Source organism: Palaemon carinicauda, chromosome 6 (genome assembly GCF_036898095.1).
Source record: "Palaemon carinicauda isolate YSFRI2023 chromosome 6, ASM3689809v2, whole genome shotgun sequence".
In the NCBI taxonomy this organism is placed as follows: domain Eukaryota; kingdom Metazoa; phylum Arthropoda; class Malacostraca; order Decapoda; family Palaemonidae; genus Palaemon; species Palaemon carinicauda.
Genome location: NC_090730.1, coordinates 150898598 through 150917898, shown reverse-complemented (window position 1 = coordinate 150917898; position 19301 = coordinate 150898598). Strand labels below are relative to the sequence as shown.

The following is a 19301-nucleotide window of genomic DNA, read 5'->3' as shown; positions in this document are numbered from 1 at the left end:
TGATTGTCACATCCTCTACCCTTTCTGAGCCCTATTTGGTCTATTTGAAGTATTCTGTTTATTAAATATTCTATTCTATTCAATGTTACTTTGGAAGAAAAAACTTCCATACCTACATTTTTCCAATTTTTTTTTTTTTTAGACTATGGTTAAATTATACGCTAACCTTTTTGTACATAAACATAAACTCTAAATTAATTTTACACATTTTTATTTTGTTTCTAACTATTCCAAAACAGTAATTTATATAATATTGTGAACATTTATTTATTCTTCCTTTATAAATATCTTTAATAGCCACCTATCATGATGAAATTTTGCCTGTTTCCTCTTTCGTATAATGTTTCCTTTTGCAGACTCAATTAACATATAAATACCCAACAATTAATACAGCGGCGCTATTATAATCTTTTTTTTCCTATAATTAAAATAATACATTAATGTTTTTTTTCTAATTTTTCCCTGTTTATGACACAAGTACGAAATACTACTACTACTACTACTACTACTACTATTATTATTATCATTATCGTTTTTATTACTTGCTAAGCTACAACACTAGCTGGAAAAGCGGGATGCTATAAGTCCAGGGACCCCAACAGCGAAAATACCCCAGTGAGGGAAGGAAGCAAGGAAAAATAAAGATATTGTAAGAACAGTAACAACATTAAAATAAATATACTGTTGACAATATGATTCTTAGTCTCAAATCTCCCTCCTTGGATACTCTGACAATAATCGCTATATATATATATATATATATATATATATATATATATATATATATATATATATATATATATATATATATATATATATATATATATATATATATATATACACAGTACTGTATATGCATTCTTTAGTTTGGAAATTTGACTGAACATGTTACGTTCAAGTTTACAGCCGCTACGAATGTTATGAACAGACTATACCGTACAGTTCGTTGATTGAAGGTTTACTGACACGTGAAAGAAATTATCTTATCTGTGTTGGTTTTTTTTTCTAATTACATTCATGTAAATTGTTGTCTATGACTTTATCTCAAATATTGATTTTATCTTGATATTTTTTTTTAACAATTTCAGGAATAACTCCCGTTGTGCGTTTTGTGAAGGGAGCCACTTTAGCTATCTGCTTAGACGGGTGCTGCACTGAAACCGTCATGTACAGTATTTGTTTATCGTCAAGGCCAGCGAAGCTCTTGTTGTGAAAACTTTGTCGTCTATGGTAGTCTGTTGTTGTGGAACGTTACATGAATTTACTAACTCATCATGTTGGTATATATTGATGAAAGTTAGTTAAGGATTTTGTGCGCTTAAAGGAAAACTATATTTTACTTCAAATTCGTCAGCTTTCTGTGAAAAGGTAAGTCATCAGTAGGTGACCTAATCATTGCAATAGAAACGATGTCATGCCTTTCCATTCTTCCAGGTTCTTCGTGCTATAGTGGCTTTTCTTGTAGTTCAAATGGGATAGTCAAATAATTTACTTATTTTTCTATAATGCAAGTGATATGACAAGGTCACGTATACCACGTCGTAGCCACATGTCAACAATAAACTAGATTTTAACGAAACATTTTGAACAGCCTAGTTTATTCTGATGTGCAGTACAGTTTCCAGGAAAAAGATACATTGTGAACAGCATTGTTCTTCTAATACGTAGTGCTCAGCAAAGAGAAACATATTCTATTTTATCTTGAGGTTTCGGTCATTTTTCCGTAAGTTATTGATATCTGGCAACTGCTTCCGACCAGTAGGCGACTAGGCGGGGAGATAACCCTGTTACATAAAACAGTTACAAAGGATGCATAGCCACTTTTTCACTATATAAAGTAGCCATAATATTTCATATATGTGTAACCTGCTATATAAAACATTTACAGATGTTCGAAGCCACTATTGCACTATTCAAAGTAGCCATAATATATAATGTGTAATCTACATTTAGAAACTGCAAGAACGCAATAATAATGCTAACAGTGTGTATAGTATATATTTGCAAAAGTAGTTAGTAACCGTGAATACTGTAGCAGAATCCATCTATGTAGAATGGATGCATATTATTGTTTAATCCATGTACAAAATTTAGAATAGATAGCATAATCCCTGTATTTTAAATGTATGTAGCCTATACCATGGCATAATTCATTTTTGTTAATCATTCAAAATGAAGAAATAAGTTTATTATAAAAGCTTTAATTTCAGCTTTTTTTCTAAAACAAATAAGACTAGGTCTTATTTAATAGGCTGTGTTACGAGATCAAAAGGCTAGGTCTAATTAAATAATGCATGCCATATGAAAGACTAGAGCCATTACTTAAGCAGGTTTTTCTATTGTCAGTGCGGAAAGCTGAGATAGAAAATAATCAACAGCATTGCTGTGTATGAGCGCGTATGAAACACGTTCGGTACAGTATGTCACAAGTATGAATGAGCCTTGAAATATGAGCGAGACTTTACATAAGCATTTTAAAAAGTTCCTTTAGTCACAGTTCCTTAAATTATGATTGAGTTCTGTCATCCCTGAACCTTTTTATCCTTCTCATTTAAAAACAACAAACCAGCGGATGTTAAGCCTATTATGTTTTTTTTTTTTTTTTTTTTTTTTTTTTTTTTTTTTTTTTGAGGGGGCGGGATGTATGTGACCTATGCATCTTACTTGACTTCACAGTAACATTTTAATTAATGTAGTTATTATGTTGTTGCAGAGGTACGTTCGAATTGTGAGAAGTTTACTCAGGAATCTGTGGTTTAAAAATCCCCGACTCGTGCATGCATATTCATGTGAACGAATGTAGCTAGAAATAATACGACAGTCAACAGAGAAATTCGTTTGATTTTACTTCTTGGTGATACAAAATAATAGGCTTTGTAGAACAGAGTTAGACCTGTACCTCATATGTGGTATGGAAAGAATTCGGGAATTAATGATAAATAACTGCTACATAGAGAGGGTTTTGGGTTGTAGGTATGTTGTTATGGACAGATATCCTATCGCACGAAAATCCCAGAATCGACTTCGTTCTATTCACTACAACTGAAACCTCGGTGAATTTCATGTTAATTGTAAAAAGAAACCTCGGTGAATTTTATGTTAATTGTAAATACCTTGCCATGTTTCAATGTACGATGAATAACAACACTGCAGCTGATGTCGGTTAGATTAAAAACAGGGTTCTGGTGTAAAGACCAAGGTGTCTGTAGATTGTTACTGTATCGGATATTTCTGAACTGACAAATACTTGAATTTAAAAAAAAAAATAGTTATAATTCAATTAGCACTAGCTGCTCAAAGGAGAACAGTTACAGTCATCATCATATCTTATCGCGCCAATGTCGAACCCACGGGAGGTCGTTGTGGGTTGGCTCTCTGAGGTCTTGGATCTGTGCAGTGAGGGCCTAGTGGGCACCCTTGTAGCATGGGTTCCATTGTTTGTGGTGTTGCCCCACATTAGCATTTAAAGTTGATAGCTAATCCCCATTTCTGGTGGTTATCTCCAGTTTTGCCCACTTTTCCCTTGCTCTGTTGAATGTAACTGTTCGAAAGCCTGTCCAGTGGAACAACCAAGAAGTGTGTTTAGGGTTTCCCAATCCCTTCTGGTGAGGGTTGTTCTACTGGGCAGGCTTTCGAACAGTTACAGTACTGCATAACAGCATTGGGTGGGAACAGGGCAGAGAAGGAAAAACTTTGTAGTGTAGTAAACAGTCAAATAAACGGGAAAATGTGGATAGACCATTGCCAAGTGGGAAAGTATTGCTGAAGTAGGATGTGTACAGTATTAGGAAGAAACGAGAGCGTAGGAATTACACAAGTATCAAGAAATACCTGCTTATTAGGTACAAAGAGATTGAATTAGAAGGCTACCAGAATAGATTTTCCTTATTTGGAGTGTCTGCAAAGAATTTTAGACCACATGATAAGCAATTACAATACTGTGTAGTGTTTAATGAGTTTTTCTTTCTATTTTTACCTCATTCATTAAACATGTTGTATATTTATAAATTTCATATTAGGTATCAATATGTTATTACAATAAGTGCAAAAGTAATGTGAATTTCTTATTCCATCTTGTTTAAAATGTTCCCTTTACATCCTCTGCCATCTGAGAAGTCTCATTCAGCTCGCTCTAGAAGTAGTTATTTACTGAAATCCTTTGTTCCAGTAGCACTTACGTACTGTAAAGTTTGATAACTAAATATAAAAAAACCGTTTAAACTGAAAGAAAGTAATACAGTTATTACAGAGCATTGAGAAAAAAATATGTAATTGTAGTAAAAGGTTCAATATACAGTAATTGGTTCCACTGTCAACTATACCTGTATTTGAATTTCCATATTAAGCCTGTATTATGATAAATACCTATCAACCTTAATTTTGACCTTGCTGTTGGGGTGAATTACAATAATCTAATTGATAACCCAAACGGCTTGATTAATTTTATAACAGAACTCTACAGATATTTTGTGAGAAATTATTGGTTCTAGACAATGAATAATGTTACAAATTGAACCCTAATTAGTTTAGGTTTACATTTGATATTTGATTAACGTAATTTTTTAGGATTGTAGATTGCCGAATATGTTGTGTATTTAATAAGTAAAAGTAATTGATTGTAGGTAGTAGGTTGGCCAAGGCACCAGCCACCTGTTGAGATACTACCGCTAGAGAGTTATGGGATCTTTTGACTGGCCAGACAGTACTACATTGGATCCTTCTCTCTGGTTACGGTTCATTTTCCCTTTTGCCTACATACACACTGATTAGTCTGGCCTATTTTTATATATTCTCCTCTGTCCTCATACACCTGACAACACAGTTTACCAAATAATTCTTCTTCACTCAAGGGGTTACTGCACTGTAATTGTTCAGTGGCTACTTTTCTCTTGGTAAGGGTAGAAGAGACTCTTTAGCTATGGTAAGCAGCTCTTCTAGGAGAAGGACACTCCAAAATCAAACCATTGTTCTTTAGTCTTGGGTAGTGCCATAACCTCTGTACCATGGTCTTCCGCTGCCTTGGTTTAGAGTTCTCTTGCTTGAGGGTACACTCAAGCACACTCTTCCATCTTATTTCTTTTCCTATTGTTTTGTTAAAGTTTTTATAGTTTATACAGGAAATATTTATTTCAATGTTGTTACTCTTCCTGAAATATTTTATTTTCCTTGTTTCCTTTCCTCACTGAGCTACTTTCCCTGTTGGGGCCTCTGGGCCTATAGCATCCTGCTTTTCCAACTAGGGTTGTAGCTTAGCAAGTAATAATAATAATAATAATAATAATAATAATAATAATAATATAATCATGACTGATTCACTGGTTTTACTCCATGCTGTTTCCTCATTAGTTTTGACGATTGTGTATGGTACAAATCACATGATTATGGTAACAAATCACGAAAAGGAACTTCGTGTTTTTAAATGTTTGAGTTTAAAGTGATTGTTGTACACTTACTGAAGCTTAATAAAAGAGAACTGAAATATTGTGGTTTTCAAATTGAGTATGATTAAAAAATACTATTCAAAGTGAAATAGTATAACAATGCCTTTCTTTTTTTCCCCAAAGTTAATATTTTTTGCAAAGATACCCTTTTTGATATTCTTGAACTTAGGATTGCCGTTCCATATCTTTTTTCCTCTGCTACACATTGATGTTGCTTCATACTATATTCCAGGAACAATGGGAAACTCTTCAGCTAAGCGATCTCCACCACCAACACCCCCTGCCCCACCTGTAGTTTACCGAAGAAGCCCGTCCCCCATCAGATATGTTTCTCCTGTAATTTCGGCGAGAAGTTCATCCCCAGTAAGCCAAGCACGCATTGCAAAGCCAACCGTTGACCCACGTTCTGTAACACCAACAAAAACAACAACAACAACAACTCCTGTAAGGCCACTGAGAAGTTCAAGTCCCCCTGCAGTTGTTCCATCCCCTCCGCCTAGACCTCCGGTTGTTGGTCACCAGAGTGTAATACATAGTGTCGATAATTATTGTATACCAGCTTCAAAGAGTGTTGCTTATGATGTAAGTGATGTAGTTGTGCCTTATGGTAAAATTGTAGATAAATTTTTCCTTTTTGTATGTCCACAGTATAATAGCAGAGAAGGGTGCCATGCCACTTCGTGTCGGAGATTTCATGTGTGTTACTATTGGGTCTTGGGTAATTGTAATAATTCCAATTGTGTTTATGACCACACCACTGATGCTTTCGAAAATATTTTGAGTACATTACAAAGAAGGAGAGATGTGAATACGTCGCCTATAGAAGTTTTAAAAGAAAACCACCGATTCAACAGGAACAGTAAAAGAAAAAACGAGGCTCCCATATGCATGTTTTATGTAATGGGGAGGTGTAAACAAAATGCTTGTTCTCGCGTCCATTCAAAAAAGCCCTACCAGTGGGAAGTGAAAAATGATGAAACATGGTGGAGTCTATCTTATGAGCAAAGTGATGCACTAGAGGAGTTGTTCTGTCAGCCTGAGAAAAATGTTGTAGAATTGTTACCTGTACCTAAAATTCCAGGTAATGCCATGCAGAATTTAAGGGCGTTTCTGAAACCAAGTTCAAGTTGGAAAGTAAATTTCCAAAACATGGAAGTTTATTGCAATAGTGTGTCATATGAGTTACGGAGACTTTCAACAGCATCGGATATATGCTGCCTAAAAAGTATGAATAGAGTAGCAACCCGGTGGGTGTGGTATTGGCAGGCTGATGATAATGTGTGGATTCCTTACAAAGAGGGTAGCATGAAAAATTTCTATAATATGGCCCTTAGTGATAAGCTAGAGCATTATTATAATTTCAGTGATGAAAGCAAAATTGAGGTAACGGTTGGAAACTATGCATATACCATTGATGTAAACACCATGGTTCAAGAAAACAAAACATTGGGAACAAGAAGAGAAATCAGGAGAAGACCCGTCTATAATAGGGTGAAGAAGAACAAAGATTTATATTTTAATCAGTTTTTTACTGCTGAAGACAATGGTGCTCTGCGCCAAAGTGTACCAGATGGAAGCCCGGAATTTCTATTGATTAAAAGGCTTATGAATGCATCAATGAACCAAGTATGTGTACTGTCAGTAGAACGAATCATTAATCCTCATCAATGGAAAGCTTATCAGAATAAGAAACATCAGATGAAACTATCATTTCACGATAACCAGTCTCTTATCAACGAACAGTACCTTTTTCATGGAACAAAACATAGAGCCGTTGATGAAATTTGCAAGTTCAACTTTGACTGGAGGCTGCACGGTTCTAACGTCGGCAATGTATACGGTCATGGAGTTTATTTCTCCAATGATGCAAGTTTATCAAACTCCTACAGTGAGACTGATTCGTCTGGTGTTAAAGTTATGTTCATTGCACTTGTATTAGTAGGATCAATGGCCGTTGGTGATGGAAGCATGAAGTTTCCACCAAAGAGGGAAAAGGATGTGTGGTTTGATACTACCTGCGATAGAGAGCATAATGCAAGGATTTTTGTGAAATACAATAGGGACGAATATTACCCTGCATATATTGCGCATTTTCGTGATACAGGTAGAGATAATTATTACTAAACATAAGTGAGCAATGAGAAAATAAAAATTGGCCGGTGAGAAAATAAAAACTGGCCGGCACCCGAGTTTTTCAGACAATTGCATCAGAAAGAGCTGTGATGTTGAGGAAGAGATCAGTCAATAAATGCTCAGTGAAATTATATGAAGTAACAAACTCCGCTTGCAATGTTTCTAGTTTCACACACACACACACACACACACACACACACACACACACACACACACACACATATATATATATATATATATATATATATATATATATATATATATATATATATATATATATATATATATATATATATATGCTGTGTACTATACTGTACATTGTTTGGGGGAATAATTTTGTCAAATATTTACTGGAAATAAATTCCTAAATATCTAAAGTTGGGGTTGTGCACTTTGTTATACCATTTTATGTAGAACTGTTAAGAGTTTTTTGAAGCCATCGAAAGTGAATTGAATTAAGTAAATGGATTACCTTTGTGTTGATTGCACAGATTAAGTAATCCCTGTGGTGTAGCTATAGGCCTACACACGTGACAATCATCAGATGATTACCGAAATGTCCCCACATAAATCCAGCAGTACTGTACTTCACAAGTGAAATGATTCTATTCGTGAACAATCAGTGCAGTTGTTGATAGACAATGAAAAAAAATCACTTCTGGTAAAAGTAAAAAAAAAAAATATTTAAAAATGGGAATTGATAATTTTTTTTTTCGGAAACGTACTGGTGACCTATGACTTCTAATGTTCGTGCATTGGTGAACTATCTCATTCTGTAACGTTTGCTTGCCTTACAATACCAGGGATTATTATGTTTTAATAGCCTATCCCATAAAGCAGATTTGGCTTGTTTTTTTGCTGCTTCCTTCTGCATTTACACTCTATTGTACTGTACTCATATTTTGAGAGCTTTTTTTTTTTTTTTTTTTTTTTTTTTTTTTTTTTTTTTTGTAGTTGTAAAGAGAATTAAGGTTATCCCTAAAGGAAACACTAGTCACTGCTCTTGGGTCTAGAAAGATTGTGTAGAGTAGAAAAGTTTAATGGCCAAACCTTAGTAGAATTGTCACTACCTAGAAGTTTGAGGTTTTCTCGATTTTTGTGGGCTGGTCTAAGATAGTACTTACTTTAAACTTTTAAAAAGTTGGTTAGACTTACTGTGATTAAGATATGTATGTATATGAAAAATAAAGATTGCTAATAGACATGCTGTATTGTCTTTGATTCATTTCCTATTGGTAAAAATGGAAACATCCAGAAAGACCTTAAAGTATAGGAACATCTCTTAAGGTTTAAACTGTACACGGTCTTCTAAGGACGGGAGAACTAGTTTATCCTTGTCTGTAACTATGTCTGTCCATCAATGTAACTACGTCATCGCAACTCCTACGCAGTTTAGGTCGAGATTCATTGACCATTAGATACAACTTGTAGTGAAAAAAATGAATATTTGTGTAAGTCTTCATATTGTGCAGCCAACAAATCGTCCTGACTCGAGAATAGTTACAGATGGTTTCAAGATATTAGAACAGAGATACACGTAGGCTCTAGAGCCTTTAAATATGCAGCCCCGAGACTTTATACAATAGGCTCCCTCGAGACATCCGAATAATTGAGGATATTGGGACTTTCAAGAGAAAACTCGAAGCTTTCTTATTTAGCGAGTGTTTTGACAGTGATGATCAAACAGTAAGCGGACAATACGCATTATGAAATGTCAGTAAGCCAACAATACGCATTATGAAGTGTTAAAAGCTCCCGAATAAATATAAAACGACCGTGGAGGTCCTGTAGACAAGAGAGTAGGGTTCCCCTGCTGTACAGGACCAGATAAGCAGCCCTCAAAGTAAGTAAAGTAAAGTATATTAAGACTGAACGGAGTCGCTCAAGTTGGGATTCAACAACGAATTAAACTATACATTTGATTTTTAACAGAAATATTATAATGAAATCTATTTAGTATAAAGTAACCAATGCAAATGTTGCTATACGTGAATGGCTCTTCAAATTATATAAGAAAATAGCCTACAGTTCTGACGTGAAAAGTGTGAAGATAAATTCTTATCAAAATTAACATTGTTGGTTACCTGTCCAATATCATTTGCTTTGGAAATTGGTTATCAAACTAAAGGCAGGGGAGATTCCCAACTCTAGGTATATTAGAACATTAGTCCTATGATGCATCTTGCACTTTAACATCTGACAGTGCGTAGCGTTCCCTTAGCCGCACTACTATTCTTCAATTCCAGCTTCCTTCATTCCATCTTGCTGTCCAACCTTCTCTAATAATTCGACAAGGAAGATTCGTCCAATGAGTCGTGATTCGCGAGAAAGGCTGATCAGTTACATTAACAAAAAGGACGTTTAAATGAACCACTCTAATGGAGCATACAGATCTGTCTTCATAATCCATTTCCACCACATCTAATGAGGGAAAGTTGCAACTTTTGAAAGTTCTTTCACTTCAATATCCCCTACAAATAATCTGCGTGGAAATTGGACTTAATACGTGTCGTAAGGAGTCCGGCTTATAAACCCCTGTCACAAATTGATTTTGCCCTTGATAAAGTGATTTTCCTCTGGTTCCTAATTTTTTAGGAAGTTTGATAGTGAAGTAAGAGAGGCAATCATTGTGACGAAGGTTGGGCACTCGTGCATATGCTGGAACTAAACTACGAACATAAGAAAGGAAGTATATAATTGAAATGATTGAATGCAAAAATTATCGGAGGAGAACATTATAAATGTGAAGGTGAAAGAAATAGAAAATTTAACTGAAGGAATGAGGACAACTGAAATTAGAAAAACGCAAAATAAAAAGGGAAGAGTTGTCATGGTAGATTAAAAGTTTATTTACCACTAATTATTATTATTATTATTATTATTATTATTATTATTATTATTATTATTATTATTATTATTATTATTATTATTATTATTACTTGCTAAGCTACAACCCTAGTTGGAAAAGCAAGATGCTATAAGCCCAAGGGCTCCAATGTGGAAAAATAGCCTAGTGAGGAAAGAAAACAAGGAAATAAATAAACATCAGGAGAATTAATTCAATAAAGAAACATTCCAAGAACAGTAACACCATCAATATAGATCTTTCATATATAATCTATAAAAAAAATAAACAAAACAAAGAATGAGAAATAAGATAGAATAGTGTGCCCGAGTGTACCCCAAGACAGTGGATGACCATGGTACGGAGGCTATGGTACTACTCAAGACCAGAGAACATTGGTTTGACTTTGGAGTGTCCTTTTCTAAGAAGAGCTGCTTACCATAGGTATAGAGTCTCTTCTACCCTTACCAAGAGGAAAATAGCCACTGAACAAGTATATTACAGTAGTTAACCCATTGAGCGGAGAAGAATTGTTTGATAATCTCAATGTTGTCATGTGTATGAGGACAGAGGGAAATGTGCAAAGAATATGCCAGACTATTCGATGTATGTGTAGGCAAAGTAAAATTGAGCCGTGACCAGAGTGAGTGATCCAACGTAGTGATGTCTGACCAGTCAAAGGACCCAATAACTCTCTAGCGGTAGTATGTCAGCTGGTGGCTGGTGACCTGGCCAACTAATGATGAACTCTTATTGTGTGTACAAAACCTGTTTGCTTTATAAGTACACATTCAGTTCCTTATGATATATTGTATGACCCCAAACAAACCAGAACTACAGCTATAAAGTCATTGGGTTCTTTGGCTGGCCAGCTAATACTAATTTGAACCCCTCTCTGCTTACGGCTCATTTTTCCTTTGCCTACATGTACACCGAATACTCTGGCCTATTCTATATACATTCTCCTCTATACATCTGGCAAGTAAGATAACCGAAAATTTGTCTTGGCTACTTTCCACTTTGTAAGGGTAGAATTATAGAATGTACTCTTTAGGTACAGTAAGCAGCTCTTCTAGGAGGACACTCCATAATCCACCCATTGTTTTCCAATCTTTGGTAGTGCCATAGCCTCTGTTCCATGGTCGTGGTCTTCTACATTTCAATTAGGGCTTAGAGTTCTTTTGCTTGAGGGTACACTCAGGCATACTATCCTATCTTTTATAATCAGGGACGTATCCTAAGGGATACGTCCCTGATTTTATGCACGATATCTTCGGATAGTCGTTTCCAGGGGTTGGAACCCCGTGATACCTGACGGTAATTCTCTTGTAATATCAATCGCAGAAATATCATACTGTAGAAAGTTGCCAGATGGAACTTCCATCAGGACGACATGGCTATCTCACCCAAAAATAGATTTTTCCTACGTCAAAATCCCTTGTATTTCCTTTCGTCACGGGACTATCTTTCCCTGTTGGAGCCATTGCCAAATGGGGTTGTAGTTTAGCTAGTAGCAATAATAATAATAATAATAATAATAATAACAATAACAATAATAATAATAATAATAATAATAATAATAATAATAATAATAATAGTAATTTGTCTTTCTTATAATGCTTTTTCTTTTGTCATTATGATTAACTACCAAAATTTACAAAACATTTCGATCTTTTCATGAATGACTTTGACCAAAATATAACTATACACTTTACACCTGGCTATACAAAGCTGCAATGTGTAAAGCAGTTTGGTAGAATATATAAATGTAACCTGGATATGTATGATTTGTCTTTTTGGACAATCTACATAAAATGCAATTCATATCATTCGTTCACAAAGGCATGTTTTGTAAACATTTTAGAAGACTTTTATTCACCGTCAATTTTAGGTATCGGTATTTTTGTTTAATGTGGTTCATAATGAAATGTAAAATTACGCTATGCACACCCATAGTTACATTAAAATTAATATTGTTACAAATAGAGCGGTAAATGTAACTACCTTTTGAGTTATATATGGAAGTTCAATTATTACTGGAACACCGCCCTCCGCCACCAGCTACTCAAGAGGCGTTAAAATTGTAAGTGTATTTTTTGTCCTACAGAGAATTCTCTGTTGTTTAATTACATTAGTAGACAGTATTGCATAGAGGGACTCATTTTATAAGTGGTTTATCCATAATTTATTTTCAACTATACATCTTTAATTTAGAAGCGTTAACATTAATATGTCCCTAGCGATAAGCCAGACAGTGTGCATATAAAATGATAGTCGAGCGTCCGCTACTTAACTGCTTTATTATGATTACTTAATTTACTTAGGGCTTGATGTATTTACTCGAGGATTTAATACCCGAATGGAAATAACTTCATTTAAGTGTTTAATGTAAATGAATGTCTTATTTGATTATGACATCAAATACTACGCTTGGAAACGAATGGCAATTATTTTGAGACGGTCTCCTATTTATGTTTTTATTGTATTTTTGTAACCGAGTGCCCTAAACCTCCTGTATACATCTGTGTGTTTGGAGTTACTCTGTTTTTTCAATACGCCTTTAGAAAATTATCTATTGTACTGTTTTTGATATGTAAAGTGCCCACGTTTGCAATGTCATTACTGGTTGCTCATTCATTTGCACATTAGTCTGTTTTTTGGTTGATTATTTTAACCCACGGCATTCGAGATCAATCGTGGAAGACCACCAGTGCTGAAGTGATTTACATTTGTGCTATATAGAAAATTCTTTACGAGTGTTGGCTTTTAATAGAGTCAAAGAACCTTTCATCTTAAGGTTTTCAAATTACAAGTTACACAGAGGACGTCAGTTGCTGCTTCTGACGAAGGTCATCCTGGTCACTGAGTCTTGACTTCCCAGTATTCGGAAGGGCTTAAATGGTACGAATGATATACTAGGTGAAAGAGTATATGTTGGTATTATAGAACAACATGGGAAAAGATTTATCAGTAAAGGAATGGGCTATTTTTTTTTTTTTTTGCAAGAGTCACCATTGTCGAATTTTTTGCTAGTCGCTGGTAAAAAAAAAAATACAGCAGAAACTATGTGTTTAGTTTATGTAAGTCCAACCTAAAAGCATAGAATACACACCATAATTATATGCTAATTTGCTAACCTGACAAACACCACTTAATCTGACTTAGGACACCTGATTCTTTACTTTGCTGCCGGTGTGACGGTCTGAACGATCCCTCGGTCTCAGAATTCTCCTTGACATAGTATAATGGTTCTTTAACGCCATTAGCTCGCTTCGCTCGCATAAAAATAAAACATCAAGCTCGTATGTACCGGCAAGCGGTAATGTTGAGCTGCGCACGCTAACATTACAGGAAATTAAAACTTCAACCTCGTATGCACTGGCAAACGGTAATGTTCGCGCATGCGCAGATTATCAAGGAGAATTCTGAGACCGAGGGATCGTTCAGACCGTCACACCGGTATAAAGACCTTACCCTAACCTGACTTGATTAAAAACCGTCACAGGTTGTCATCGCCCTTTTATATACGGTCTGCTACTGCCCCATAGTAGGGTATGTAGGGTAGAATTTGCTATGGCTTAAAGATCTATTTGGTATGCCATGTAGTTCAATAACTTACTACTATAGATAACCAGAAAATGTAGTAAAGAGCTAATTAGTGACATTCATTTTGCTTCTAATAGATAAGAAATGAATTTTTGTTAATGTGAAGCAGACGTTACTAAAAACAGTACAATACTCCCTTATTGCAAATCGGTAAGAACATATGCTGGTAACACAAAGAACCTCGGCAAAGTGCAATCAGCTATTGTTGACAGGTGACATAACATTGTATTTTTCATCTTTAGATATATAAATATATAAAAACTAGTTCATTTTGCCTTTAACATTTTAGAGATCTTGTTAGAATTATAAAAATATGGTGTACTTAGTTGATTTTTTAACCATAGCAAATCCTCACATATACTCATTACCCCTGGAAAGCTTACAAAACGGTCGATAACTTTGTAGGGCGGGGCTAAACCTGTAACTGGTAAAGACCCATAAGATTGCATTAGATGTCCAACCTTAGCATAGGCAGTTGGGTGGGTTGGAAACAAGTGTGCAAGAGATTCTGGTGACCTAAGTTACTATGTAGAGGAATTTTTGTATATTTTATTGATATCACAGAAAGATTTATTTTTCAAAAGTACTGTATGCTTTATAATTTTTAGGGGAAAACGTTTTCTGTAAGATTTTTCACGTAGGTTTTGGGTTTGACGTAAGGGGCACACATCTATTGCTAGTTTTAGGCTATGAATGGATGAGCAAATACTTTCCAATGGATTTGATTTTAATGAATACTTTAGTGGTATAAACCAAAATTATTTCCTAACATTTTAGGCAAAATTTAATTTTCATATATTATTAGACCACACCTGATCATATAAGGGTCTTGCGCTAATTAAAAACAGGACCATTTGCCACCCTATTCCAAAATCATTCTCCAGTAAATTAATATTTTGTACAAAATAGGACATTTTAATATTAATATTAATATGCTGTGTAATTAATATTGGTATGCATATGTTGCTTTTTATATACGTTTAAAATCTTGGCAACATGTTTATAATCATACTTCATATATATATATCATTAATTGATACGATGAAAATACAAATAGATCTCGACAATTAATTAAGCCTCCACCAAATACTTCAAGATAATAGATACAGTGGTAACAGTACTTACAGTATACAGCATTAGGAATGGTGTAATTATGCATAATATAAATGCTTTTGCTTCATGAATGAATTTCCTTACCAACACTGCTCTTTTGAGGTTTCTCATGAGTATTGATTTGGCCACATAAAAAGGCAGTAAGTTAGTAAGGGTTGTAAGCTGTCTAGAATGGTTAACTATGCAAATGTCTAGTTGATATGTTATTCATTTAGGTCAGTTGATTTGATAGCTTGAACCACATGCAAAGGATAACAGATTGATTTGTTACCAAGAACATCCGCACAGGCTAGGCTTTTCTGAATTTGTTATGATTGTTGTGTTTTTCAGTTGTAAGGGTGAACCACTATGCTTTGTTTTTCATTCCTACCATATGAAGGACCATTCCGACCACAAGTTATTTTTGGTGGGTAAAAGGATGCTAAAATGACCAAAAAGCACTAAGAGCAATAGTGAAATGTGCACACAAATTATGATAATGTAGAATAAATAGAAAAAATATGTTCTCACACAAAACGCAAACCTCTGTCCTTTACATAGTAGTACGATAAGAGTGAAGCTGGGAATACGGCAGTTGAAAATTATAAGGTATCAACAACAGGCCTAGCAGGCTGGTAAACTTTATTTTGTTGCCTCCCGCTAGCTTGCTGACAATCCACTTAGATACCAGCCGTTCTCTCTGACTTGGATATTTAGCAGCTTTCTTATTCATTCTTCAAGTGTGACTTCTTTGAACTCTGAGGATGCCTGCTGTTATGGGGAAGTGTCCTGGAGTGCCTCTTAAGAACTGCGGCACTTTTATGAGTGCTGCTTAAGAACTGCGGCACTTTTATGAGTGCTTTAGAGACAGATCCTCATCAGTCGTGTCTTTCCTATAGAGCAAATCCCTGTGGCCAGGCCTCACCTTGTAATAAGTGTCGGGAGTGGTCATCCTCCCAGTGGGAAAAATTTGGCAGGAGGAGGAATTAGTAGTCAAATAGGGATTCTTCACCTTCGTGGCCTTCCTCGAAATCTAAGAAGGCCCGCATCCCTGTTACTCTTCCTTTTGACTCTTCTCCTTTGGCTTCCCTCGGGGCCAATCCAGCAAGAGTGGTGACACATTAACCTTAGAAACAGTTCATGGGCAAGGGAGTCTTTTTGTTCCTACTCCTCCTCGGGGGGATCCTCCCTCTTTTCAGATGTTTGATGCATTACATTTTCTGTAGCTTTCCTTGGGTATCCAGGGTTCCCTTTTGGAGCAGAAGTTGGAGCAAGTTGTTTCGTCTAGACACCAGCATGAGATTCTTGCTTCTGAGGATGTCGGGCTTTCTTCAAAATGAGCCTCATCCAGATGTGCCTCAACCAAACGACCTCAACCAGATGAGCCTCAACCGCTAGTGACTCTCCTATAAGTGCCTCACCCCAGATGCGCCCGACCCCAGTCTATGAAAATCTGCGATTCTCATAAACTGTCCTCACTTAGTGGATTGACACACAACCTTCTGGAAAGGCTCGAGGTTGGAGGGATATTCTTTTCTCCCCATGAGCTAAGAGCAGTTGAGTAGGTGACCATGACCAAGGCTAACCGAAAAGTGGCGGATCGGTTATACCCGCCTCACACATTCTCGATTTTGGCTGTGCGCCAGTATTTACTCAATGTGACAGGTTACTGGTGGTGTGCTGCTCAAATGATCAGTGTCGTAAATACCATCTTGATGGTAAGTCCTTCGGTGATATTTTAGGCAATATTGATGTAGATGCTCTTGTGTAGCTACAAGATATAGATTTTTGTAGTAAAGTTTGATTTATTTTTATTAATTTATTTTAAATAAGTGAATGCGATTTTTTTTAAATTTTAAAGGTTATAACCATTTGAATTTTTATTACAGCAGTAAATGACATATGGCCAAAAATTCATAATCCAATTCAATCTGTGATCATGGCAATACGTTTTCATTCTCCTAGAAAGCAGTTGACTTTAAAGCATGCTCGGCAACTTTGTAGCACTATTCCCTCTGACCTGTAAGATTATCCGGTGCATAAACATGAGCATTAAGATGAGCTAGCCTGTTTGCTGTCGGTCTTCTCTGAAAACACTCTCCTCTGAGTACTATCAACACTCGAGACTCTTTCCATTGGAATTTCAAGATCTCTTCTTAGCGCCCAGTCAGCGGACGGGGACGTAGAGATAGAACATAAACAATTTTCTCATGTTCAAGAGCGATTATTTTCACAAGTGCAAAACTTGACTACATATTGCTCAGAACAGAAAATATTCCTGTTAAAAAGTGACACATTGATATACGATCTCACTCCTCTGACGATGTGCTTACGCATTCACTTAGTGACTTAAAATCTTTTGAACGCAGGGCATTTTCTGCCGAACTGCACTGGATCTACCTTCAGATCAAGAAATCCCTTTAGAAGAACTTCATTAGAATTTGCGAGATTGAAAAGTGCAAGATGTGCCTTCCTTCGGATTTGTGAGCAGCTTTCTATGAGGGCACACCTACGCACATTAGGAAAAATAAAATGGACAGTTTGGCACTATCAGCCTCTGTCCCAGCTGGATGATCTGGCACAATTTGGGAACTCTTGTTGACTTCAACGTTTAGGTTAGCACGTACTCTGACGGTCTCCTTTTGGTTTGCGACAACGCTCTCACACGCTCAAAGTTCTTTCTCACGAGTTTAAGTGCTTTTCTCTAATAACAGAGAGAGGGAGACAATGAACCGACACATTAGTGCGCTTGCACTCCCTTTGTGGGAAGTGTGTTCGCCGCTGGGAGAAATCTCCAACTCATAAACTGAGATCGACTGTGGATTATGAAAAGCTTTCATCAAGGAATATTTCCCATTCTAGGTACTTGGAAGAGGATGCTCCTCAGACTTTTCACAGGCAGAGACAGACAACAGGAAAATGAACCTCCCCTAAGATTTATCGCAAGAAGACAAGGTCTCCACTTTGTTCTCCTCCAGACAGCCTCCAAACTCAAAGGAAGGACACAAGGATACAAAGTAAAAATAGGGATATGTCACCGTAAGACCCTAATCCTTTAAGGCTTCACCTTGATAAGAGTTCTCCTAGAGACCGTGATAGATGGACATCACCAAATAGCAGACAATCCAAGACTCGTTAGTCCATATGTCGTCCGAGTGGCTGTTGGAGACCATCATATGCACAAGCTCCCGCCTTGTCGCCCATAGCAGACATGGGATTGAAGGGAACCTCTAAGTCTACTAAGAGAAGCAGAGACAATGACAACACCATAATATTAAATCAAGAAGTCAGCCCTCAAGAAAACGATGGTTAGAAGGTCAGCTGATGCCACCCGTCTGTTTCGCACCCAGTTCGGCCAACTAAGAATAAAGAGAGAGGCAGAAGAAGTGCTAGGTCTTGTTTGGGAAGGAAATCCCCCACTGCAACTGCCATGAGTGGGCAGGATGCCTCTAGCTGTTGGGTGAGGTGGCAGTACCATGGTGCAGAGGATTTGACAGTAGAGGTCCTCCAGCACGGATACCTCATCCTGTTAATTGGGTCTCGTCCTCTCTTCACTCAGACTCCAATGATAACAGAAACGCTGCATCCTATAAGAAGAAGTCAATATGTAGAAAAGGGATGCTCTTCAAGTAGTCCTGGATGAGTCTCCATTCTTTTACAGGTGACCTGTCAGTGATAGCAAATTCTAGGCCACTTGTCATCTTTGGAGAAACTGGTTCCCCACGGCGCTGGTCTCGGAACAAAGGCCCTTCTCATTGCCTAGTTTCTGTGCAAGAGGAAGTCTGAGCTGATCTGGATTGGTTTCTGAAGGACGAGAATCTGTTCAAAAGGTCACCCTTTGAATCTCCTACTCTAGAACTTCTCTTCACAGATGCATGAAAGAAAGGATGATGTGTGCATCTATGAGAACTTGTAATCGTTGGCCTCTGGTCAATGGAAGGGAGGAAACTTTATATCAGTACACTATTCTACAGTATAGGAGGAGGCAGCACTGTTGACTCTACAGTCTTTCCAACAGATTTTGATAGGCCACTCAGTAGCATTGATGAGTGACAACACTACTGTAGTGGCTTACATCAATAAACAAGGAGGTACTGCGTTTCACTATCTATGTGACTTAGTGATAGAGGAACAGGAATTGGCACAGAACTACGCAGTACACCTGTTGCCCATGTTCATTCTTG

At 36.5% G+C, this 19301-nt stretch overlaps 2 protein-coding genes across 3 annotated transcripts in view; both read left to right on the top strand.

Moving 5' to 3' along the window:
• The first annotated feature begins 1117 nt into the window (after positions 1-1117).
• Positions 1118-7775, top strand: LOC137642730 (protein mono-ADP-ribosyltransferase PARP12-like). The gene is made up of 2 exons (XM_068375556.1): positions 1118-1368; positions 5674-7775. Exon 2 carries the CDS (start codon positions 5679-5681, stop codon positions 7563-7565), a length of 1887 nt encoding a protein of 628 aa, XP_068231657.1. The 5' UTR covers positions 1118-1368; positions 5674-5678; the 3' UTR covers positions 7566-7775.
• A 4577-nt stretch (positions 7776-12352) lies between these two features.
• The window catches only part of LOC137642729 (high mobility group protein 20A-like), a 42446-nt gene continuing 35497 nt past the window's right edge, over positions 12353-19301 (top strand). The window contains exon 1 of one of the 2 annotated variants that reach the window (XM_068375555.1): positions 12353-12502. Coding sequence is in view for 1 of the 2 variants with exons in the window: in XM_068375554.1 (XP_068231655.1) it covers positions 13318-13320 (3 nt within the window). In the remaining variant the exon portion in view is untranslated. Of the gene's footprint in view, positions 12503-12820; positions 13321-19301 lie in introns of those variants that run through there. The other variant, XM_068375554.1, reaches the window with a different exon arrangement.